The sequence below is a fragment of the Thalassophryne amazonica genome, chromosome 5, assembly GCF_902500255.1.
Source record: "Thalassophryne amazonica chromosome 5, fThaAma1.1, whole genome shotgun sequence".
Lineage (NCBI taxonomy): Eukaryota > Metazoa > Chordata > Actinopteri > Batrachoidiformes > Batrachoididae > Thalassophryne > Thalassophryne amazonica.
The window spans coordinates 16,921,780-16,948,657 of NC_047107.1; the positions used below are offsets into that span (position 1 = coordinate 16,921,780).

Consider the following 26,878-nt stretch of genomic DNA (forward strand, 5'->3'; position numbering starts at 1 on the left):
TATTCAGAGGACCGTTTCTTGTCCGTGCATTGCCATAACAGAGTCGCTTGAGTATGCTAAAGCACATTTGGACAAGCCAGCTTCATTTGGAATAAGGGTGCTGTGGACTGATGAAACCTAAAATGGAGTTATTTGGACATAAGGGGTGTGTGCATGGCTGAAAAAAGAACACACAGCATTCCAAGAAAAACACTTGCTACCTACAGTCAAATTTGGAGGTGGTTCCATCATGCTTGTGGCCGGTGTTGCAGGTACTGAGATCTTGTTAAAGTTGAGGGTCACGTGGGATTCCAGTCAATATCAGCAGATTCTTGAGAACAATGTTCATGAATCGTAATGAAGTGAAGTTGAGTCGGGGCTGGATCTTTCAACAAGACAACAATCCTAAACACTACTCAAAATGTACTACCTAAGGCATTCATGCAGAGAACAACAGCCATTCTGGAATGCTCAGCTCAGTCCCCAGAATCTGAATATTATTTAAAATCTGTGGTGTGATTTTAAGCAGGCTGTCCATGCTCGAAACAACAAACCTGAGATGTTTTGTAAAGAATGGTCCAAAATATCTTCAACCAGAATCCAGACTCTCATTGAAGCTATAGGAAGAGTTATTTCTATTATTTCTGCAAAAGGAGGATTTACAACCCCAATTCCAATGAAGGTGGGATGTTGTGTAAATGTAAATAAAAACAGAATACAATGATTTGCAAATCCTTCTTCAACCTATATTCAAGTTGAATACAATGCCTGCAACACGTTTCAAAAAAGCTGGGACAGTGGTATGTTTACAACTGTGTAAACGTCACCTTTGCTTCTAACAACACTCAAGCATTTGGGAACACCAATTGTGAGTGTCATGATTGGGTATAAAAGGAGCATCCCCCCAAAAGGCTCAGCCATTCACAAGCAAAGATGGGGAGAGGGATCACCACTCTGTGAACAACTGTGTGAAAAATAGTCCACAGTTTAAGAACAATGTTTCTCAATGTTCAATTGCAAGGAATTTAGGGATTCCATCATCTACGGTCCATAATATAATCAGAAGATTTTGATCACTTTTTTGCCCCTTTCTTTGCCGCGTCTTCTGTTCCCGCTTTGATTTATAGTTGTTTATTTTCATCATGTGTTTATTCTATGTTCTATTTTGCTTTGCCACTTGTTTCTTTGTCACTTTTATACTTTAGCCATTGTCCAGTTCCATTCTCATTTTTGTTGAGCCAGTTTGTGTTTTATTTTGTTCTTCTCATTTGTTATATTATCTGTTGTGCTATAGTGTCAGGTTGAGGTTGTGTTAATCGCGGTCTCTCTTTTATTTAAAGTTTGTTTAGCCACTTTGTTTTCTTACTCAGTTCCGTTTTAGTTTTGTCTTAGTGTTTATTTTCTCTCAGTTCTCATGCATGCCTGGTTTGTTGTATCATATTCTGCCCTCGATTCCCGTTTTAGCTCTGTCTGGTTTTTCCTCATTGACATGTTTCCACTCCACACCCCTGCACCTGCCATCATGTCTTCGTCCCTCACTCATGTTTGATTGTGTTCACTGCACCTGCCTTGTATCTTCCACTCACACTCTTGGCACAGTTCATGTGTCTTTGTCTATTACATCACTCCCTCTGTGCAATCCCCTCCTCACAATCCGCCATTTATAATCTTGTTCACTAGCCGTGCCCCTTTCTACTATTTTCCTCAGGTGCACCTTGTTAATGCCATCTGTTCCTCATCCATATCCTGATTAGTCCACCTGCATTTAAACCTCACAGCCCCTTCACTTCCCTGCCAGATTGTTGTCTTAGTACACTTTCCAGCGCCTTTCACAGTTCTGAGTTTTGTTTGCTGTGTTCCGAATTCTGCTCTGTATCTTCGGCCATGCCTCTTGCCTCATTCCAGATGTTAGTGTTTGCTTGTGTCCTCTCTGCCTAATCATTGTGGTACTTCTGCTACACTTCAGCTGACCACATGTGTACCGAAACAAGGCCTGGAATAAAGACCATGATTTCTTCTTCCACCAAAGCCTAGTCTGGGAGTTGCATTGTGGGTCCAGCCGCTCTGGGTCCGGCCTGACAAGAACTTTCTACACATAAACAGCAGGGCCGAAAACCACCACTGGATGCCCTTGACCTTTGATCCCTCAGACGGCACCGCATTAAAAACCGACATCACTGCGTAAAGGATCTTACCGCGTGGGCTCAGGAACACTCAGAAAACCATTGTCAGTTAACACAGTTCGTCGCTACATCTACAAGTGCAAGTTAAACTCTACAACGCAAAGCGAAAAGCCAGCATTGGTGACGGTATGGGGGTTGTGTTAGTGCCCATGGCATGGGCAACCTTACACATCTGTCATGGCACCATCAATGCTGAAAGGTACATCCAGGTTTTGGAGCGACACATGCTGCCATTCAAGCAACGTCTTTTTCAGGGACGTCCATGCTTATTTCAGCAAGACAATGCCAAGTCACATTCACATACACGTGTTACAACAGCGTGGCTTTGTAGTAAGACTGCGGGTACTAGGCTGGCCTGCCTGCAGTTCAGACCTGTCGCCCATTAAAAATGTGTGGCGCATTATGAAGAATACAACAAAAACCAACAGAGACCCCGGACTGTTGAACAAATAAGTCGTACATCAAGTGAGAATAGGAAGAATTCCACCTACAAAACCTCAACAATTAGTGTCCCTCAGTTCCCAAATGCTTACTGAGTGTTGTTAGAAGGAAAGGTGATGTAACACAGAGGTAATATACCACTGTCCCAGCTTCATTGGAATTGGGGTTGTACTAAAATATTGATGTATTTTTCCTGTTGGGGTGCCCAAATTTATGCACCTGTCTAATTTTGTTTCAAGAATTATTGCACACTTTCTGTAAATCCTAGAAACTTCATTTCACTTCTCAAATATCACTTTGTTTGTCTGCTATATGATATATTTAACTATAATTGCTGATCCAAACAATGAGTGATTTATAAAGGAAAATCATGGAACTCATCAGGGGTGACCAAACTTTTACATACAACTGTAAGTGCACAAGCATGCACTTTTGTTACAATTTTAGTTTTAACGTTAACACTTGAGTTGTCAATCACAAAAAACAACAAACAGCTGTAGTACCAGCTTTCGTCACTCAGGAACATGTGTTCAATCATTTATGCACATATCTGTTCAGTGTGTTTACAGAACCACCACAACATTTACAACATCAGTAGACAAAAAGCCAACTAAACCAAAATATGTCTGTCTGAGATGACTGAGAACAAATTCTTACCGGAAAGTTTGAAGAAACGAGGCCACGTCCTCATAACAGGCAGACTGTTAGTCTGTCGCCTGCACGCCTGCGCACACACACACACCACACACACACACACACACACACACACACACACACACACACACACACACACACACACACACACACACACACACCACACACACACACACACACACACACACACACACACACACACACAGCACCTCCCTCACCAACATCGATGTGTGATAACACAAAGTGCTTCTGGTCAATAACTTCAAAATAAAGTCATCCTCCAAAATGAAAATTACACTGGATTCAATCAACAGAACACTGAAAAGAAATTTAGGACATTTGGAAAAAATCCACTATTTTTACTCTGTGTGTGTATGTGTGTGTGTTGTCTGGTGAAAAAACAATTTTTGAACAATCCTGCAAAGAATGTAACAATTCAAACTTTTTGTTAATGGAAGACTCTGCAGCTCTGCGAGGAGTGGAATTAAATCCTGAATAGCTTTTTTTTTTCAAAATGCTGAAGCACGTTATTGTGGAAGTGTTGCAGACTACACTGGCGTCACCAGAGGGAACAGATGTTAAGTAAATATTGGATTACAGGGTGCGGAGCAGGAAGTGCAGCAACAGCCCCCATCATCAGCGGAACACACATTTTATTTCAACATGTCTGTTAAATAAGCAATCAATATGACTGCAGCAAACTGTACAAAAACAACAGCATTTAATCAGCTGAAGGCTCAGAAACAGGAAAGAATTCTCACTTTAATAAATACTGTTGAAAGTCAATGAGAATGTACTTCAGGAGTCACAGCTTTCACAGTTCTCTACCAAAGCTTCAAAGAGGACACAGCAAATGAAACACAATAACTAATAAGATCATCAGCAACCCTCCAGAGGAGGAAAAAGACATGTGAAAAAAAACCACGACTTGGTCTGGCTTTAATAGAAAATGCTGCTATGATCCCTAAACTTGAAGCTTTGTGTTTCAGTGACATCCCTAGCTCAGTCACTGATGTAGTCCTCAATCAGCATCTCCTCCTCATCCCTTTGGACTTGGTTTGTGACTGGTTGGGGCTGACTGGTGGGCAGACCATCCACAGTCCCCCCCTGACCAGCATCGTCATCATCCTCACTGTCTGCCTCCAGGAAGCCCGGGTCTTTATCCATCAGCACGTCTAGTTTTAACCTGGACGGATGAGAATACAAACGGATAATTAAGGAAACAAACGCAGAGCAACGTACAGCCAGACAGACACAGGTGTAGCTAATAAAATGTCATAAAGGGACGTCCTCTGTGGTGCAGTGGTCACAGACCATGTTAGTTTGTGAATTTGGCCACAGAGGGACCGTCATAGCTTCCATAAGGAGTCTCACTTGTGTGAGTCCATGTGGAGGACTCACAAACATGGCACATGACCTAAATGGAAATTGGGAAATCTTTTGTGACAAGATCCTGAAAGCTGCCAGGGATTGCACTGGAGTCACCTGAGTTGTTTCATCTCTGAGGGCTCACAGGAGTCACTGTGCACGCCTTAAGGATGTAAAGGCAGCTGGTAAACTGGTGCTGTGATGGCACTGAGAGTTGGCAACAAGGCATTTGACAGAGCCATCTGCATCAGACGCTCAAAGCGCTTTACAAATAATGCCTCACATTCTCACCGCCATACAAGGTGCTCACTACACACTGGAGCAACAAGGGGATTAAGGACCTTGCCCAAGGGCCCTTAGTGATTTTCTGTATAGGCTGGGATTTGAACCGAGGATCCTCTGGTCTCAAGGCCAATACTTTAACCACTAGACCATCACCTCCCCTTCTTCCCATCGCAGTCATGGCAAGTGATGCCACGATCTTGACTTTGCTTTAATTTCAATTTATTTTATTTGTATAGTGCCAAATCACAACAATGCTGCCTGCCTCAAGGTGCTTCACACCAGTAAGATCTAACCTTACCAAGAACTTTAGTGATTTCAGGCATTCTTCAGTGTGAAGTTCCAGCTCGTGCCCTATGTAATTCTTGAATAGACTGGATGTTGGATCGGGCTGTGTAATACAGCAACCGGGTGCCTTTTTCAGTGAGGAAAGGTTTACTTACCTTGACTTTGTGGTAGGAGTGGACAGTATAAACTGTTGAAAATATAAATTATGTAAGTTTGCCTTAGGGTAGGGATTTTGATTACTGGCCAACTGTGATAGCATTTGTTGATGACTCACATCAAAACTGAAAACCATGAGGCTTTGTTTGGAAAAAAATAACAAGATCAAGGAATTTTTAAGTCATCAAATAAGTGTGTGTGTTGTCTCTACCTGATTTTATAAGCGTGGAGCGAGTGGACCAAAGAGCTGTGACAGCTGTTGCTTCATGACAGAGCCACAGCCATGGAGCAGGTTTTAAAAGTGGACCAGTGGACCAATTTTTAGGGGGAGCATTCAGTCGGTGACACTGGATCACCTCTAAAATTCAGTGGAGTATTCCATGCCCTAATATCTATCTGTGGTGCAAATTTGGTTAGAATCTGTGAAGTAGTTTTGAAGTAATCCTTCAAAGGCTCTAAAATTAAACTTCATCTAGAATCCAAATCCGGATCCACATCTTCCATGGCATAATATGCATGTGTGGTGCAAATTTGGTGAGAATTTGTGAAGTAGTTTTGAGGTAAACCTGCTAACAGACAGACAGGCAAATGAATAAATAAACACAGATGATTTTATTATGCCCTTGGCAGACAATAATAATAAAGACATAAATGTATTTCTAACCACTAAAACATCATTCAGTCACTATTAAGCTGAGTGTCCTTGCCTTACATTTACATTTCTGCACTAAGTGGAATTGATGAGACATGAAAAAATCTATTTGCTTAATTGAAATAAATAATTAATAAATAATATAAACATTTAGAAGCAGCTTGGATTAAAGGTGTTTTTTTTCCCTTAATTCATGACCGAACTGTTGAAGTGACAAGCATATACTGTACAATGGACTGACTTTAATTTTGCTCTGTGCAAATGTAAAAAAAATACCAGATAAGGACTCGGTGTCAGCACATACTCAACGCTAAATGACTCAGACCAGGACCGGCGCAACAAAACCTGGCTGCAAAATATGCTGGGTGACAGCGACTGCAAAGAGAGGTAATATTAGCTGTGTGTTCTACCACCTTAAAACCAAATGTGCTGTCGAACAAGAGAGCCAAAGAATGCGCCTTACGTAACGGTAAGTAGGGGAAACCAGGGCACGGTGAATCAAGGGGCACAGTGAAATCAGTAGTTATATCTGCAAAACTACATATATTTGCAGCAGTTATGCCATATTTTTATGCATAAAGACATCCCCTTTTTTAATTAGTGTTTTGTTTATGGATACATTAAGGGTAAAACTAAATGGCAACTGAAGTAATTTTTTTTCCCATCAAAAGTAAATTTTGTGGATGTCAGTGTCTTTGTATTTATTTCTCACAACAGAGGAAAGGTGGCCCAAAAAATTGTTATTAGTTCGAACACTACCCCGTCCAACTGATGAGCATGTGTTATGTCTTCTCCAGACTATCAGCTATTTGATAACATGACTCGTGTGTCACATGCACCCGGGGCACAGTGAATCAATCTAGAAAGTGATTTACGAAACCCCAGTATCAAGTGGATGACAAATATTACTTGTTGAAGCTTATACATTTATTTTTCCATGAATTATTTCTTTTATTTGTGTAAATAAACAACTCTTTTCATGTTTGAACAGAAATTATGACAGTTGTATTTATCATAGTTTCTAAAGGACTTATATCACTATATAAGACACTTACACATTACATAGCTGGTTTGCTGGATTGTAGTTTGTTGTTTGTTGTTAGCATCACAATATATTTAATAACTTTGAAGAAATCTTCATAATCATGTGTTTTGTCATTATATTCTAAACTGATTCACTGTGCCCTGTGAATTAGTGTCCAGGGCACAGTGAATCAAAAATTTTAAATTAGATTTGAACACCTGTAAATTACACTTGGGGAGACACAAATACACAGCCTTATACATAATAACTTGCTGTATTAAATCCACAACAGAATGACCTGAATCTATGCATAATGTGTATCGCATACCAGGTATCATGGATCAGTTTGGATATGTCAAAATACTTGAAGAGGTAATGTTGCCTTATGCTGAAGAGGACATGCCCTTGAAATGGGTGTTTCAACAAGACAATGACCCCAAGCACACTAGTAAACAAGCAAAATCTTGGTTCCAAACCAACAAAATTAATGCCTCGCAGATGTAAAGAAATCATGAAAAACTGTGGTTATACAACTAAATACTAGTTTAGTGATTCACAGGATTGCTAAAAAAAAGCAGTTTGAACATAATTGTTGTGTGTTGGGGGGTTTGGCTGGATGTTTTTGTGTTGTTTTCTTTTCTTTGCTCTCCAGGTGGTATGCAAACTGGTTTTTGTCTGTGGAGAAGGTGCTGACAGAAGAATCCTTCACCCTCATCAGCATGATTTGCAGCACCTGTGGATGATGCTCACGTGTAAACTTAAAGACTTTCAGCTGAAGCAGATAATGAGATGGCGTTCTGCATTTAAGCCATGAGTGATTCAAGCAGAATTGCCGGGAACTCGACCTTGTGACGTTCGTTTGTGAGACGCTGAGGACCGCGCCTGGGTTTGACACATCGTGCCTGTGAAGGAGGACGGGTGAGGGACACATGTTGTCAGCACACATCAGAGGTGATTAATTGTCTGAATAAGTGTTAATAGTAATTTGGTATTTCGTTACGCAGTATATTTGAACATTGATGAGAATTGTGCAGCTCGCTTCTCACGGCTGTGGCGTGCGGACTGATGATCCTCCACCTGTTGTGAGAAGCTGCTCATTTACATAAAGCTTAAATTCAGACCTGAATGTGTTGCTGATAGTGTGTGCCTTTGAAGGATATTAGTTGTAGCTGTTGACTTACCTCACCTCTTCTATCCTTCACAGAGTCAGTTTGTCTTGTCCACCTGGGGGGTGTTTGGCGGTGAACTTGAGTCCAGAAGCGCCGGGCTTCGATACCTTTGGGCGCTGGAGAGCGCGCCGTCCTTCACTCCGCCAGACAAATGCATTTTTATGTTGTACACAATTATTGCACGAAAGGGAAATAAATGTTTTGTTTTTGGAACCGCTTTCTGGTTATTTAGCGCTGGGTTCAGTCAGACGCAGGTCCGCTCCTCAACCCGCGTCGGCACATAATAATAGTTTTGAGTTTGTAGCATCAACAGCAGATGCTACTACTATTGTGAACACACCCTTTTCTACTTTTTTTTTTTACTAATAGCCCAATTTCATAGCCTTAAGAGTGTGCATATCATGAATGCTTGGTCTTGTTGGATTTGTGAGAATCTACTGACTTGTTTCCCATGTAGCAATAAGAAATATACTCAAAACCTGGATTAATCTTTTTAGTCACATAGCACTACTATTATTCTGAACACTACTGTATAAGTGCAATGTTTATTTTCAAACTGTGGCTTACGATGTGACCAACGTGGGCGAGCACCTTAAACCAGTGATTCGTGATGGATTTAATCATTCACGTGTTGAACATGAGTGTCATCTTTTACACAGTGCCATGGTAATGCTAACGTTAACAAGAGAGAATGGCTCAAGTGTGAGCTTTTTAATGCAATTATCTGTACCAATATAACTTGTTTTCCAGTTCATTTACATACTGGATCATGTTTAAGAAGCAGGTATTTCAGTTTTTCCATTAAGTGAGGCAGCAGCTTATGCACACAGAAGACCATGCGAACTGCTACGGATGGACGGACGGACGGACGGACGGACACACACACACACACACACACACACACACACACCACACACACACACACACACACACACACACACACACACACACACACACACACACACACACACACACACACACACACACACAGAGTCACAAAACCACAGATGTCAGGCGCTTTTTATGTGAGACTTAGGATCATTATTTCTGCATTAAAAGTATATCATAACAGGATACTTTCAAATCCACATTCCTTTTATTTCAACAGAGGCCAGGTATGTCAGGCAGGGGAGTCAGAAAAGGATTTTTTTTTTTTGGCTTAAAAAACAGAATTCATCCATAAATTGAAAGCTATATAACTGCTGCTGAGAGTTGGCAAGAAAAATTGGCTGTGCCCCCCACCCACATTTTATTTTTACCCCTTTTGCAGGGAAATCTATTTGTAGTATAAACCTAAAAATGAGATGACTTTTGACTAGCAGTACCTAGGACACATTTCCTTCAGTGACATGTATGTATGCTGTTAGTCTAACAGAAGATCCACAGGACAGGATGAGATGAGATGGAAGATCTGAAAAAGAAGAATTCAAATGTGATAGAAAATGTACTGTACCTGGCAGGAAACCTCCTGAATGACAGCTGGCTCACATCCTGGATGAAGGCTATCTGAGCTGCAGACAGAGAGGATCACCAACATTAACGTCTCTTCATAACATGACAAACTAAGAAAACAAGCAACATCCTGCAGACATTGATCTGACTGCACCAAATCAACACATCCTCTGTGGTCAAAAAGCCTTTCATATGATGGTGTCACGTCTTAAAGGTGGACGATGTCTCATTTCTACCCAACACCTCAAACTCGTTCATCACCTGCTTAGTTAAGCCTCGGTCCCACCGAGTGAAGGAGTGAAGAAGGAGCCACGCACCCTGTTTTTTTGTTTTTGTTTCATGAGCTATCGTGACATTATAGTGGCTCAGAGTGGCTCTTAGAGGCAATATCTTCAGTTAACGAGGCTCCTCTCTGAGCGTGGCGCTAGTTTCAAGATGTTCAAAATTTAGCAACAACAGTGTGGCGCAGTTTGTGTTCGAGTTACTGCGACGGCTTAGAGGCATTTGCGTGGTGCTTTTTTACGAGTCTGCAAAAAGTCCATTATCTGTGTGCCTGGCACCTTCGCAGGACCTGAGAGGCTATTTTTGGAGCGGCACCTCCTCTTGCGCACACAACTGCACCTGCTCTGTGTGCTGGACTATATTTTGTAGTGGATTAATCATTTTCTGCCAAACCTTGGATGTTGAAAACACTTCGATGCGCGAATCCGTCCGCACGTCTTTCATTAGAAAAAATCTCCTTTAACAGTGGAATGTCCGGATAAACTGCTGATCCCGACCTCTTCTGAAACTTCTCTGTTCTCTCACGACGTCCTGGGTCAACAGAGGCTTAAATTTGGAAGTTTTCAGCTCGGCGCCGTGGGCTGTCCTTAAAGCGATAGTAACACTCCTTAATCTCTCATCAGCTGTTAAAATTTTCACCGAAAACCGTCTGAATTTCTCAAATGATGTCCACGTGGATGTGCCTTACAGTTTCTGAAAAATTTTGATCAAGCAAAGCGCCAAAGATAATATTTTGAGGAGGGTGAGCAAGATGTTTTTTTTAAGGAGTCCCTCTGGAATAGAGCAGAAGTGAAGCCGACCACAGTGTGAGAATGGTTGTAAACGGATCTAACCACAGACTTTATCCTTCCCTTTTGTGAACTCTAACAAACCGTGTTGCCTCTGCCGAAATGGAATCTACCATGTTTATGGTTTGTGCTGTGGTGTTGCGCTAAGCTAAGGTAAGATAAGATGCTACATGCGGGAGTCTCGCTGACAAATCCGCTTCTGTGATCAAGAGTCAGACAGTCATAAAACAAGTGATCGCTGTTAACAGGAGAACCGTGATGTGGGTCAGCTTCCAGATGTTTTGTGTTATCGGCCAAGCTGCGCTAAAATGATGACTAAGATAAGTTAAGCTACCGAGAGACGTCCAAAGAAGGCTGGAAAGGAACATCTTTTTCCTGTGGAGACAACAAAGCACCACACGGTGGAGTTCTACTGCATGGCTCTGTGTGTGAACACAATGGAAGTGAAATCAGAGATGACACTTTCAAGGTACAGTGAGACAAATAAGTATTTGATAACTGAGCAACATAGGAGAAGTTCATGTGGTCAGATGAGACCAAAATAGAGCTTTTTGGTATCAACTCCACTTGCCGTGTTTAAAGGATGTGAACAACCCCAAGAATGCCATCCCAACTGTGAAACATTGGTGTGATCATTTTTGCAAAGGGGACAGGACGACTGCACGTATTGAAGGGAGGATGGATGGGGTCATGTATCGTGACATTTTGGCAACCTCCTTCCCCTCAGTAAGAGCACTGAAGATGGGTCACTTTGAAATAGCACAATACTGATATGTGATGAAAGTGACTTATGGTTTAATAAAAATTAAATAAGTACAAAAAATCATATTTAAAGGGTAGAATTTAATAATGGAATATAAACACAAAAATAGTTGACATAAAACTGAGTACAAGCAATTAAACTGCATTGTCTCAGTCCACCCACCGATAAAACAGGTACCAACCTGGGCTGGGGAATTAACCTGCAATGGGCTGGCATCACAACCACGAGAAGCCAAGGATAAGCACCGGCCCGACAGACCTCAGGGACAATAAGGACTTAATATTTTTTACTTTTCACCACCACAATGGATTTGAAATGAAAATCAACATGTTCTGGTTGTGTAGATTTTCATCTTTAAGCCAAGGGGCTGAACAAAAATATCACTTTAACCTTTTAAGAATTACAGCTATGTTTCATACCGTCTGTAATAAAAAAAAGAAGTCAAAGTAAATGTAAGAGTCACTGTGTTTTGTGTGTGTGTGCGTGCGTGCGCGCATGGGCGCAATTTGGTGGGGGATAGGGAGGACATGTCCGCCCCACCTTTTCAACCAGGGGGGACAGAATATGGTATGTCCCCCCCACCTTCTGACATATATGTGTGTACTTGAAACATGCTATGTCAGTCTTATGTGCAAAACCATGTCAGAATAGTATCTTTGTTTCTGCAAGTTTGTATTTTTAGCAGCATTGACTTGTTTACAACACCTGTTTCTTGTCTGTCACATTCAGAATTTTCTGGGACTGCATTTGCCCAGATTTGAAACCAAAAATAGTTGCCTCTAGGGACTAGTGTCTACACATAAGTATCAATTAACCATATGCTAATTTACTAAATTCTGAAAGTTAGAAAAGGAAATCAGAAAAGCTATCTGGACCTCAGAAAGCCCATCTGCAATTATTGCTTGATCTCCAAAATCAGTCTATGCAAAATTATGTTCAGTATGAGTGTTGTCATTAGTGCCACTTCGAAAATTAAATTCATGATAAGTAATTTATCCTAAACTTATGATCTGTTGTTTCTTCAAACTTATGCAAAAACAAATCTTGAGAAAAAAAATACAGTATGCGATAGTTAATAATTATTAAGAGCCTGTTCTTTCATATTTATGAATACATTTTACCACATTGCAGTTGTTTTAATGAAAACTCAACATATCATTCTTTTTGAGGTCTACACATGTGGTGATACCTTATTTACACCAGGATGTTAATAAAATCAATGCTGGCTATTCTCAGAATAAAGTACTTATATTCACAGTTTAAAATTGCATAAGTCAAATGGTGTCCACTATGGTCTTCTCAAAACATTAAAATTACTGTTCTGGATGCTCAGAATGCATCTGAGCTTATCTAGAAACTGTTGGCTTCTGGGGGCCTAAAGCGGACCCAGACCCCCGGCCTATGGGCTTCAGCCCTGTGGGCCTCGCACTTTGTCCCCCCCAATTTCTAGTTCTAAATTGTGCCCTTGTGTGTGTGTGTGTGTGTGTGAGACCTTGGTTCCTCATGGGCATGCTGAGCTTGTCCAGGTAGGGTACCAATTCAGTCTGGAGGCTGAGCGGCGAGAGACAGAAACTGGAGAAAAGGTTCTGTGCGGCCAGGCAGTTCTCACGGTGCTGAAAAAACAAAAACAAATATGGGCACCACTTCACAGAGGTACATAACAACAAGACCACTCTATATGGGCATCATTCCACAGAGGTTGTTGTGTGGACCGCTGAAGAGGAGGTACTGCTGGCCCACCACCACCAGATGGCGCCCTGCTTGGAGTGCGAGCTCCAAGCTCAAGAGGGCATCGGAGCCGCTGGAGGTGACAGCTGTCATCTATCAACACCAGCTGTCACCCATCACCACCACTATAAAGGCCGGACTGCAACTCCACCTCCTCGCCGAGAAATCTTCTACCATACAGGTAATTAATTCTCTGCTGAACCTTAATTCAAGCATTAGTCTGATCTCTTTTTGCAGCTGTTTTCCTGGGACGGATACCCTGTCTGCTGAGTTGTCGTTAGGTGTGGACTGCGACGGCTTCGCCTCCCACCCCACCCAGATAAGCGGTTATCTCGGGAGCTGCACGAGTGTGTGATTGGAGGTGGAGGTTCTCCCTCCTAACTGTATACAGACTGTGGGATTACTGAGTGTCCGAACTCACACTCATCCAAGAACTGTTTCTGTTCTCTACCAGCAGTACCGGGTCTGACTGCTGAAGACAGTGGCCACCTGGGGCGCAGGGCTTGGCGGCTCCGGTGTTCTTCAGATCCGTTGGTGGTGGAAGCTGTGTGGGATCCGGCTCTTCTCGCACCGGACGTCTCCTATCTTCGAGCCTGCCACACGTCACCTGGTGTCAAATTGATATTCCGCCTATTTGTACTCAGCTGTACTACGTTGTGCACCTTCACAACATTAAATTGTTACTTTTTGGCTATTTCATTGTCCCTTCATTAACGCCCCCTGTTGTGGGTCCGTGTCACGACACCTTCACAACAGGATTTCTCGGCCAGCGTCATGGATCCCGAGGGGCGTCAACTCGAGCCTGACCGGCCAATGGAAGAGCGAGGTGCACAGGCGCCAGCAGGAGGCATGTTAGGGGAGCTGCAGCAAATACTAACCGCTTTCACTGCTCGGTTGGATCTGGTAACCGAGCAGAACGTTATCCTCAATCGGAGGATGGAGGCTCTCACCGCCAGGGTGGAGGCGCGCGACCAAGGCGCTACTGCAGCACCTCCTCCTGCTGGTCCCTTGTCAGACACAGACGTTCCACTGGTCGTTCAACGACCCCCCCTACCGTCCCCTGAAGCATACATAAGCCCTCCGGAGCCGTACGGAGGTTGTGTCGAGACGTGCGCGGACTTCCTAATGCAGTGCTCGCTCGTCTTTTCACAGCGTCCCGTCATGTACGCGTCAGACACTAGCCGGGTGGCTTATGTTGTTAATTTGCTCCGAGGAGAGGCATGCGCCTGGGCTATGGCGCTCTGGGAGCAGAACTCACGGCTCCTAACGTCATACGCTGGGTTTGTAAGGGAGTTCAAACAAGTTTTTGATCACCCCAACAGAGGCGAGACCGCTTCGAGCGTGCTACTGTCAATGCGACAGGGGCGCCGGAGTGCAGCCGAGTATGCAGTCGACTTCCGCATCGCGGCTGCGAGGTCCGGCTGGAATACCGTTGCGCTTCGCGCCGCCTTCATAACCGGACTGTCTCCGGTCCTGAAGGAGCATCTGCTGGCTAAGGAGGAACCGCGGGATTTTGACGGGCTTGTCGACCTGGTTATACGCTTAGACAACCGTTTAGAGGAACACCGTCGGGAGCAGGGCGGGGGGCGTGACCAGGCACGGGCCGTCCCTCTTCCTTCCGGGTCCGAAAGGGTGCCGTCGTCCCCACGCTCCACAACCAGAGGGCCCCGTGTGGCTACAGCTCCCCCTGCTGACGAAGCTATGGACACGAGCAGGGCCAAAATTAAATCAAATGGCAGACAAAGGAGGCTGGGCCGCGGGGAGTGTTTTTTCTGTGGATCTAGTGGTCACATACAGAGGAACTGTCCCAAACGGTCAAACTACAACGCCCGTCCTTAGAAACTGGGCTAAGGGTGGGCCATAACACGCACGCGGGGGAACCCCGAAAATCAGCACGAATCCCAGTCACAATCCTTAGTGAGGATTTAACCCTTCACGCCCCAGCACTTGTAGACACGGGGTCGGAAGGGAATCTGCTGGACAGCAGATGGGCAAAGGAAGTAGGGCTCCCTCTGGTGGCTCTGCCTTCCCCTGTGAAGGTACGGGCACTAGATGGCACTCTTCTTCCATTAATCACACACGAGACACAGCCAGTGACTTTGGTGGTGTCTGGGAATCACAGGGAGGAGATTGTGTTTTATGTAACACCTTCTACCTCCCGAGTGATTTTGGGTTTTCCTTGGGTGTTGAAACACAATCCCCGGATTGATTGGCCGTCTGGGGTTGTGACGCAGTGGAGCGAGACCTGCCACCGGGTGTGTTTAGGATCCTCGGTTCCACCCGGTGAGACAGCTAAAGAGGAGGTCAAAGTCCCCTCCAATCTGACGGCGGTGCCGAGTGAGTACCATGATGCTGACGTCTTCAGCAAAGATCTGGCACTCGCCCTTCCCCCGCACCGACTGTACGATTGCGCCCGGGCGCTGAGTATCCGTCCAGCAGGCTGTACAACCTCTCACGTCCGGAACGCAAATCAATGGAGACCTACATCCGGGACTCCTTAGCTGCCGGGTTGATTCGGAACTCCACCTCCCCGATGGGCGCGGGTTTCTTTTTTGTGGGTAAGAAAGACGGCGGACTCCGTCCATGCATCGATTACAGAGGGCTGATCGAGATCATGGTTCGCAACCGATACCCTTTACCTCTGTTGGATTCGGTGTTCACGCCCCTGCATGGAGCCCAAATATTTACTAAACTTGATCTTAGGAATGCGTACCACCTGGTTCGGATCCGGAAGGGAGACGAGTGGAAGACGGCATTTAACACCCCATTAGGTCATTTTGAGTACCTGGTCATGCCGTTCGGCCTCACAAACGCCCCCGCGATGTTTCAAGCATTGGTTAATGACGTCTTGCGGGACTTCCTGCATCGGTTTGTCTTCGTGTATCTAGATGACATACTCATCTTTTCTCCGGACCCTGAGACTCATGTCCAGCATGTACGTCAGGTCCTACAGAGGTTGTTGGAGAACCGGCTGTTTGTGAAGGGCGAGAAGTGCGAGTTCCACCGCACTTCTTTGTCCTTCCTGGGGTTCATCATCTCCTCTAACTCCGTCGCCCCTGATCCGGCCAAGGTTGCGGCGGTGAGAGATTGGCCCCACCCAACAAGCCGTAGGAAGCTGCAACAGTTCCTCGGTTTTGCAAACTTCTACAGGAGGTTCATTAAGGGCTACAGTCAGGTAGCTAGCCCCCTGACAGCCCTGACCTCCACAAAAGTCCCCTTCACCTGGTCGGATCGGTGCGAAGCCACGTTTAGGGAGTTGAAACGCCGGTTCTCGACTGCACCAGTTCTGGTGCAGCCCGGACCTGCCTCCGGATCATCGACGGGGAGCCGGCGTGGACCGTGCGTCGGCTTCTGGACGTCCGTCGCAAGGGTCGGGGCTTCCAGTATCTGGTGGACTGGGAGGGGTATGGCCCAGAGGAACGCTCCTGGGTGAAGAGGAGCTTCATCCTGGACCCGGCCCTCCTGGCCGACTTCTACACCCGGCACCCGGACAAACCTGGAGGCGCCCGTTGAGGGGGGGGTCCTGTTGTGTGGGCTGCTGAAGAGGAGGTACTGCTGGCCCACCACCACCAGATGGCGCCCTGCTTGGAGTGCGGGCTCCAAGCACGAGAGGGCGTCGGAGCCGCTGGAGGTGACAGCTGTCATCTATCAACACCATTATAAAGGCTGGACTGCAACTCCACCTCCTCGCCGAGAAATCTTCTACCATACAGGTAATTAATTCTCTGCTGAACCTTAATTCAAGCATTAGTCTGATCTCTTTTTGCAGCCGTTTTGTTACTTTTTGGCTATTCCATTGTCCCTTCATCAACACCCCCTGTTGTGGGTCCGTGTCACAACACCTTCACAACAGGGGTACATACAGTAGTGTTCAGAATAATAGTAGTGCTATGTGACTAAAAAGATTAATCCAGGTTTTGAGTATATTTCTTATTGTTACATGGGAAACAAGGCAGCAGTAGATTCAGTAGATTCTCACAAATCCAACAAGACCAAGCATTCATGATATGCACACTCTTAAGGCTATGAAATTGAGCTATCAGTACAAAAAAGTAGAAAAGGGGGTGTTCACAATAATAGTAGTGTGGCATTCAGTCAGTGAGTTCGTCAATTTTGTGGAACAAACAGGTGTGAATCAGGTGTCTATTTAAGGATGAAGCCAGCACCTGTTGAACAATGAAAGCCTGAGGAAAATGGGACGTTTAAGACATTGTTCAGAAGAACAGCATAGTTTGATTAGAAAGTTGATTGGAGAGGGGAAAACTTATATGGGCATCACTCCACAGAGGTACAAAACAAAAATGACAACTCTATATGGGCATCACACCACAGAGGTACATAAAAACATAAGTCTATATGGGCATCACCCCACAGAGGTACATAACAACATAACTCTATATGGGCGTCACCCCACAGAGGTACATAACAACATAACTCTATATGGGCGTCACCCCACAGAGGTACATAACAACATAACTCTATATGGGCATCACTCCACAGAGGTACAAAACAAAAATGACAACTCTATATGGGCATCACGCCACAGAGGTACATAACAACATGACAACTCTACAACCCATGGCAATAATTATGGAATCATCAGCCTCAGAGGATGTTCATTCTGTTTAATTTTGTAGAAAAAAAGCAGATCACAGACATGACACAAAACTAAAGTCATTTCAAATGGCAACTTTCTGGCTTTAAGAAACACTATAAGGAATCAGGAAAAAAAAAAAAAAAAAAAAAAATATATATATATATATATATATATATATATATATATATATATATATTGCTTAATACAAGACATTTTGGCAAGATTTCAGATTATTTGTCTTATTTTGAGAGGGACAGTTTTTACAGTGTGGTTAAGAGTAGTAAGTAGAGCAGCATAACGTTGATCAGCCAGAATGAGACATTAACCACACTGTAAAAACTGTCCCTCTCAAAATAAGACAAATAATCTGAAATCTTGCCAAAATGTCTTGTATTAAGCAATACATATATATATATATATATATATATATATATATATATATATATATATATATATATATATATGCCAATGACATAAGAAAAAATTACTTGGTTAGAATTCTCAAAAATTGCAAAATGTCTAGGCAGTGAATAATCAAAATGTGCCTTAAAACTAGACAGATTTCTTATTTTAAGATTAGTGTCTGTCTTAAAATAAGGAAAACAACCTTGTTCCTTTGCATGGATAATTTAAAATCCATTCCCTTTTCTTGTTACTGGTTAATACAGCTTGATATTAGCTGGAAAAAAAGTGAGATATATTTTATCAAAATAAGACTTTTTTCTTATCTAAAGAATGTTTGACAAGATTATTTTTCTAGACAAAAATGAATGGCCCAGTCATACAGCACACGACAATTCCTGAATGAAGGGAACAAAGTAAAAAAAAATCACAATTCATTGAGAAAAGGTGGACGAAAGAGCTTTATCACCGAATAGCCCACGAAGCAAGAGCGCAAAAGGGACGAAAGAGAAACTAAACAAAACCAAAGCTAACGTTGATCTCGACGTTTTAAATGAAACGCGCCTGGAGCCACACCTGCAGCTGTGTGTGTGTCTGCATCTCTGAGTTCCAGGACTCAGCGCTGGGACGGAGCTCATATCGCCGAGTCCTGGAGTAACTGCAAACAGAAGCTGTGGAGATCTGTGTGCATGTCGGTGGGTCCACCTGTTCTGGTTCCTCATCCAGAACAAAAGAGGGATCATCTCCTTCATCATCAGAATCCACACTGTCTGATGACTCACTGCGCACTACGTCTTGCTCCAATTAAAAAAAAAAAAAAAAAAAAAAAAAAAAAAAACTCTGGTGTGCCGTGGTGCTGATCTACCACTGTATTACGTTACTAAGCCATATATATTGATTTATAACAGAAAACAGAAAACTGTCAAAAGGGGGAATAAATATAAGTGTAAAGATGATTGAATATATCACAGCAGTAAACTGATCAGTGCATGTGAACGCGCATTGACTCACGTGCAGTTATTTCAACCAGCTGCAGCTGATCCACAACGTGAATTTTGCCTTCTAGAACAGCTCTTTATATACTCATTTGAATTATCTACCTGTTGCTACATGTACATAAGAGCTGGATTGTCATTCCTACACTCATATTATTATATTTAATAAAAATTAATAAGCACACGCAGGAGCTGATGCTGTTGCTGACGCTGAGTTCAAGTACCTTCGGAAATTACACAACTTTTTTGTTGTTTCAAATTCAGCAGTTGCTTGTGGCAAAATAATTAATTGTACAGTAGCGTTCAGAATAATAGTAGTGCTATGTGACTAAAAAGATTAATCCAGGTTTTGAGTATATTTCTTATTGTTACATGGGAAACAAGGTACCAGTAGATTCACACAAATCCAACAAGACCAAGCATTCATGATATGCACACTCTTAAGGCTATGAAATTGGGCTATTAGTAAAAAAAAAAAAAAATAGAAAAGGGGGTGTTCACAATAATAGTAGCATCTGCTGTTGATGCTACAAACTCAAAACTATTATGTTCAAACTGCTTTTTTAGCAATCCTGTGAATCACTAAACTAGTATTTAGTTGTATAACCACAGTTTTTCATGATTTCTTCACATCTGTGAGGCATTAATTTTGTTGGTTTGGAACCAAGATTTTGCTCGTATACTAGTGTGCTTGGGGTCATTGTCTTGTTGAAACACTCATTTCAAGGGCATGTCCTCTTAAGGCAACATGACCTCTTCAAGTATTTTGACATATCCAAACTGATCCATGATACCTGGTATGCGATATATAGGTCCAACACCATAGTAGGAGAAACATGCCCATATCATGATCCTTGCACCAAATCAAATCAATTTAATTTATATAGCACCAAATCACAACAAACAGTCGCCCCAAGGCGCTTTATATTGTAAGGCAAAAGCCATACAATAATTACAGAAAAACCCCAACGGTCAAAACGACCCCCTATGAGCAAGCACTTGGTGACAGTGAGAAGGAAAACTCCCTTTTTACAAACAACTAAGCAAACGATAAAAAACGTCAAGAATGACAGCAAAGTGAAATACTGACAAACTGAGGTTTTCGTTGCCCTTCGTTCAAATTTTTCAACAGTTTAAAAATCCTGACGAAGCGCCAGCTGCAGGAACAAAGCTGGGCGAAGGTTAAACGATGCCAACGAAAGTCAAGGAAACTCCAGATTTCTTGTTTCGTTTGGGCTTTGTTGCCCTTCGTTAAGTGCTGTGTGACTGGGCCATACGAGGTCTGTTAGAAAAGTATCGGACCTTTTTATTTTTTTCCAAAAACCTGATGGATTTGAATCGTGCTTGCATGAGCCAACCTTGAACCCTCGTGCGCATGCATGAGTTTTTTCATGCCTGTCGATTGCGTCATTTGCTTGTAAGAAGCCTTTGTGTGAGGATGGGTGGAGTCTCTCGTCGTTTTTTATTTGCAAGGAAATGGCGGAACGACTGGAGCAGCGCGACTGCATCAAATTTTGCCAGAAACTGGGCGACAGCCAGGAGGAAACCATTTGGATTATTCAGACGGCTTTCGGTGACGATCCTATGGGCATCACACAGATTAAGGAGCAGTACAACCGGTTTAAAGACGGCCGCACAATGGTGGACAGCGCGCCGCGCTCCGGTCGGCCATCAACACGCTGAAATGACCAGATCATTCCAAAGTGAATGCTGTGGTGATGTGGGACCGTCGTGTGACTAGCCGAGAAACTGTGGAAGAGGTGGACATCAGCACTTTTTCGGCACATTCCACTGTGACAGAAGATTTTGCCATGAAAAGAGTGGCTGTGAAATTCATCAGCACGAAGCTGATGGCGTAGCAAAAGCGCCTCCGTGATAAAGCCTCACAGGACATGCTGTGACATGCCCAGCTCTTCCACCATTCGGAAGATTCAGACGGCTTTCGGTGGCTTTTCAGTCGTGTGACTATCCAAGAAATTGTGGACGAGCTGGGCATGCACACATGATTCAAATCCATCAGGTTTTTGAAAAAAATAAAAAGGTCGGATACTTTTCTAACAGACCTCGTAAGTCAAGTTTTTCTTTAAACAAGTATTTTTTGTAAACTTTCTTTGATATCAGTTTTTGCAGTGCATCAGGACAATTTTCCTCTATTCCTCAGACATTCTCTCACTTTCCAAGATTTTATTATACATTCTGATTAAAAACGTGACAACCATGTCTCCCAAACATCTTTACGTCTCCACTGTTATGTCATCTATACCGTCTTTCAACTTTAAACTATGCAAACAAATCAAAATGGTTTCAGGAATGAAAACTGAGTTGAACAATACCGTTTTGTCACAAATCCTATTTGAAACTACACAAAAGTGTCAATTTGATGACAAAAGCTGACATGTGCATGTCTGACCTTTTTGCTGACCAGCAGCCAGCTGGGCTTGTTCAGTGGTCTGAAGCCAACGGTCACTTGATGAGAGTTGGAGTGCAGGAGCCCTCTGGTGGCCACTGACGTTCCATAGTCCCCCATGGTGCCACGGCTCTGTGAACATTGTAGCATAACACTTTACATGACAATTTAGTCACTTAGAAACAATACTTTAATGGACACCAATCTGACATCAATAAACCAGAAACAACTAAATCTCATTTATTCTGTATTTTTGGATGGCACATTAGAGATGTGATGTAATGGTGCTCTCTTCGTTGTAATTAAGGGCCCTATCTTGTTTATCTATTGTGCAGAGACTGGTATTTATCCAAAATGTATTCTGCGTGTAAATAAGCAGAAGCAAATGGATTATAATTAGTCAATTAATCATGGGTGTGTTTTGGGCATAACATGATATAACAGACTCACCTTGTCGTCTGTCACTGCCTTTCTGAGCAGTGTGTGACTGAGACTGACACATTGTTATTTAGAGGGTGGTCTCAAGAGAAAGAATATCTGGCAAGGAATCTGGTCTGTGAGTAAAGCGCCAACGTGCACAAGTATATATAAATGGACTCATTTATAGGAGCAGCAGTCACCCACTAATGCTTCCTGAGGTGTACCATGTTCCTCCAAAACATCCTCCTTCTCATCCATCTCTATCCACTTGATCTCCCCATTCCATCAGATGCAGACAGACAGACCTCTGCTGCATGTGGACCCTCTTGTGGTTCTGCCCCATCTTAGTGCAACCTGCCTGCAAACCCCAGTTCATTTATGGCCAATACTTATTAAATGAAGAGATAAAGCCAAAACTGTGTTGACAGTTCAATGTTGTGATGTTGATCTCTAACAAAATCCAGCCATGTAAAAGCAGCAGAGAAACAAGCTGTGCTTCAATCAGACATGACTTTAACTCATCTTGAATGGACTGAATAAACCAGTTGCTGATCACATTCAATAGCCATGGATGTGATCAGACATGGGTCATGTTTTGCCTCTAGTTCTGATATTCTCTTTTAATCAAATATTATAAATAATTTTGCATTAGTTCAGGCAATTTTCCCTCTTTTATTTATAGTGATGTTTTTCAGTCACACTCTTTTTCTGAACTTTTTTCCCGTGTTAGTTGTACGAGGTCTGTGAGAAAAGTATCCGACCTTATTATTTTAAAAAAAAAAACATATGGATTTGAATCACGTGTGATTACATCAGCCAAGCTTGAACCCTCGTGGGCATGCGAGAGTTTTTTCACACCTGTCGGTGACGTCATTCGCCTGTGAGCACGCCTTGTGGAAGGAGTGGTCCAGCCCCCTCGTCGGAATTCCTTTGTCTGAGAAGTTGCTGAGAGACTGGTGCTGTGCTTGATCAAAATTTTTTCAAAAACTGTGAGGCACATCTGAGTGGACACCATTTGATTGGTGCCACGGATTGGCGCACCGGCTGGCACGCCCGCCACAGGAAAAACACCTCCGTTGGAAGCCTTAAGGACAAGTTGGACCATGCCCTGCTGTTAAACAATTTCTCAGATACTCACTCAACTGAAACCCACCAAAAGCCGCCTGGATTTTACAAATGGTTATCAACACAGAGGTGTTTTTCCTGTGGCGGGCGCCAATCCGTCCGCACATCTTTCATTAAAAAAATCTCCTTTAACAGTGGAATGTCCGGATAAACTGCTGATTCCGACCTCTTCTGAAAGTTCTCTGTTCTCTCACGACGTCCTGGTTCAACAGAGGCTTAAATTTGGAGGTTTTCAGCTTGAAACAGGATGAGGAAGTCGCCGCGGAGCGCTGCGCGACGTCCCGCTCCGTGGGAAGTCCTTAAAGCGATAGAAACAATCCAAAATCTCTCATCAGCCGTTAAAATTTTCACCGAAAACCAGCTGAATTTCTCGAATGGTGTCCACTCGGATGTGCCTCACAGTTTTTGAAAAAATTGTGATCAAGCACAGCGCCAGTCTTTCAGCAACTTCTCAGACAAAGGAATTCCGACGAGGGGGCTGGACCACTCCTTTCACAAGGCGTGCTCACAGGCGAATGACGTCACCAACAGGCGTGAAAAAACTCACGCATGCGCACGAGGGTTCAAGCTTGGCTGATGTAATCACACGTGATTCAAATCCATATAGTTTTTTTTTTTAAATAAAACTGTCGGTTTCTTTTCTCGCAGACCTCGTACTTCTTGGTTGTTGACCCCTGCATTCACGTGTCAACGGACTTTCAGGTTTACTTGCTCTGCTTCATTTAGAAATGCCACTAGAACATCTTCTAGTTGCCAGATTGTACTGGACTCCACCCTGCTTTGTAGCATTCCATGTTACACTATTTGTTTTTTATTTTTAATTCCACATTACTTACTGTTGCAATTGTTCTGGAATCCTGTCTCCTGCTCAGTGGTAGGCACAGCTAACCAAAAAGTTAGCTCCGATAACATTAATCCGATAACTGAAAAGTTATCTTTTGTGACGCTAAACTGATAAACTGCTAAAAAATTTATCTTTATTACAAATAATCAATAACTTTTAGTATTGATTCAGACGTGACCACATCAGATAACACTGTCGGCTTCTGATAAACCAGTTTCACTTTCACTTTCCCTGCTGGGTAAATTCAAGGATCACAAACACATAAGAACGCACAAAAAATGAATTCATGAAAAAATAAAACTCCAAACACTGTCATCATCTTTCAAAAACAGTAAAACACAGTATTAGAAGTCAGAGTTGATCTCGGTATTAGATACACTGTCATTTACGAACTAAAAAGCTGCTGCTTTTTTCACAGGCTTTGAACCCTGTGGCTTAACCTTTATACATCCACCTGTTTTTGTCTTGTGCATAATGGTCTTGCATACCCAAGTGCCATTGCTCACTAAAACAATATTTTACCTCCCACATGCTTATGATATGGCTCATTTTAAAGATCTGGATCGATAGTTTCTGAAGATGTGTATAAGAACCATGTGAGTGCTACACAACTTTACCTATATCATTTCAAACATGCCTAAAAATGTTAGTTTTTATTCTCGAAAAAAAAAAAAAAAAAAAAACATATGTCAAAAGCCTTTAGCTTGGACATGCTTTACAACAGACATTCCCTACTCACTACAATTGTTGTTCATGTTGTTGACAACAACTGTGTGAAATAACAGGTCTCTAGTCATAAGCATTTTGCTTCTGTGAGACTTTTTGTGAGAAATAGTCCATTTGGCACAATTGGTCCAATTTTGTGCCAAATTGCTTTATTTGCATTATATGTCTTCTTAGACCATAAAAAACACATTTTCATGTTTTGGTAGCTACAAATTTCAATTCTAGCACTTTTTTTTCCAAATATTCATATTTTTACATTGTGACTATGCACTTTCTAATACCCCACATGCGTTCTGACCTCCGTCTGGCCTGTTACGCAGTTATAACAGCGGCCTCTGGATGTGTGACTACAAGTCCCATAATGCATTGGAAAGCTTATTTCCTGTTCTACAACCCTACATAGCCCAAATGCTCCACACGTGACTTATTTTTTCATGCGTTGCTTGGATAACAGGCGTTACGCAGTTGTCCTTAAGGAGCGCTTGTTTTAGTCAAAGGGCTCTGCCTGCTGACTCCGTACACCGACAACTCCAATCATGGTGCCATTTTGAAGCCAAGAGCAGTAGGAAATCAAGCATACCGGTCGTAACTCAGTAATGGCATCAACTGGTGTACAGTAATGCGAACACGCTTGTTTTTTCTCGTCTTTTTTTTTTACAAAAACATGACAAAAATGTACTTTGATGGATTCTTTCTTCAAACGATCTTACTTTATGGAAAATACAACTACATATTCTTTTTCCGTGGATTGTTAGGGACAAAATTAGCCCAGTCATGCATGGATTTGGACTGATATGGACCTTCAGAACACCGGACAAGGTAAGAAGTTCTAAATTATGAATCGTAAATTCATCACAAATTATTGGTTTTTGGCTTTTGTGGTGGATAGTTGACTTTGTTTGGATTATGTGGTCACTTTCTTTGAGGTGTCCTGATTCCAAAAAGGTATAACAAGTTGGAATTGTTTTCATATATACTGTGCAGTTTCGGACTTAAAAATAATTTGCGCAAAACCACCCGCCGGCGGGTGGTGGAAAACGAAATGTCCATTAATGCAGTGATTGGCAGAGTAAAAGACATATAAATTCTTATCTATTAGTTTCAGTGGGATTCATCTAAATAATAAATAATCCACATAAAGCGTCCTTTTTTTAAATCCAAAACAGTGTCTAAACAGTGACAAAAAGTCCCTCTGCACAGCTGTGCCGTGAGATCTCCTCTCCTCCACCAAGTCTTGGCGATTAAATTATACCGTCAGCCACAAAGAAACACAATCAAATAATGTTAAAATTAGTCCGTTTTGTTTTTGAGTTGAGCGGATGACTCACTAACATCCAAAGTGAACCTGAAGTACACTACCCACAATGCTCCCTGCGTCGACCAGCCAATCACGTTTGGCGCTTAATGATAATGTCATCAGCAATCCACAGGCAGCCAGTCTGCTACAAGCACACAACAGGCAGACTAAATTGTTTGAATTTAGGGTTTACAAACGCTTTTGACTGTTAAACCTTGCTCACTTTACCAGCAAAAAAATTGTTATTGGACTGAAAGTTATCGGAACTAAATTTATGGGAAGATAATTGGTCCAATAATGGGTTTAAAACCTGAACTCTGAAAAGCTAATCCACTAGCAAAAACATTAGCTTTGATAATTATCTGTTATCGGATTAGCTGAACTGTGCCCATCACTGCTCCTGCCTATTGTTTGTGCTTTAGCTACTGTGTTTTTGACTCCATGCTATAAAACTGCTATTGCCATGAAGACAACAACAATAAAACTGCGATTTCAGATTCCTGTCTTTCACCTACCATTCTGAACTCAGTGGTATGCGTTATTAAACTCCTGGCTATTGAACTCAGTCTGTGTTTTGAATAACTCCACTGCCTAACCCTTTGAAAGACTGTTGCTATTGAGAACTCTGGTTAGCAGCTGCTTTTTCACCCATTACTGCATGCTTGAGGAATTCCTCACTTTTCCCATTCCACCTGCCTGCCACATTTGCTGATCTGAGTTGTAATAATTATCAATAATACTTTGAAAAATAACATTTCTTCTAACCGTCCTTTGTCGTGGTTCTCTGCATTGGGGTCCTTGTACATACACATACCATAGCAGCACTATGCTTATTTATCTTGAATAATAGTGACTT

At 42.7% G+C, this 26,878-nt stretch overlaps 1 protein-coding gene across 1 annotated transcript in view; it reads right to left on the reverse strand.

Annotated features, from left to right (window-relative positions):
• Window positions 1-3,892: 3,892 nt before the first annotated feature.
• LOC117510137 (cell cycle checkpoint protein RAD17-like) overlaps window positions 3,893-26,878 on the reverse strand; it is a 91,364-nt gene continuing 68,378 nt past the window's right edge. The window contains exons 14-17 of the mRNA XM_034169750.1: window positions 21,614-21,742; window positions 12,974-13,094; window positions 9,650-9,707; window positions 3,893-4,443 (exon numbers count right to left, since the gene is read on the reverse strand). Of these exons, the coding sequence (XP_034025641.1) occupies window positions 4,260-4,443; window positions 9,650-9,707; window positions 12,974-13,094; window positions 21,614-21,742 (492 nt within the window). The 3' untranslated portion in view covers window positions 3,893-4,259. The remainder of the gene's footprint in view (window positions 4,444-9,649; window positions 9,708-12,973; window positions 13,095-21,613; window positions 21,743-26,878) is intronic.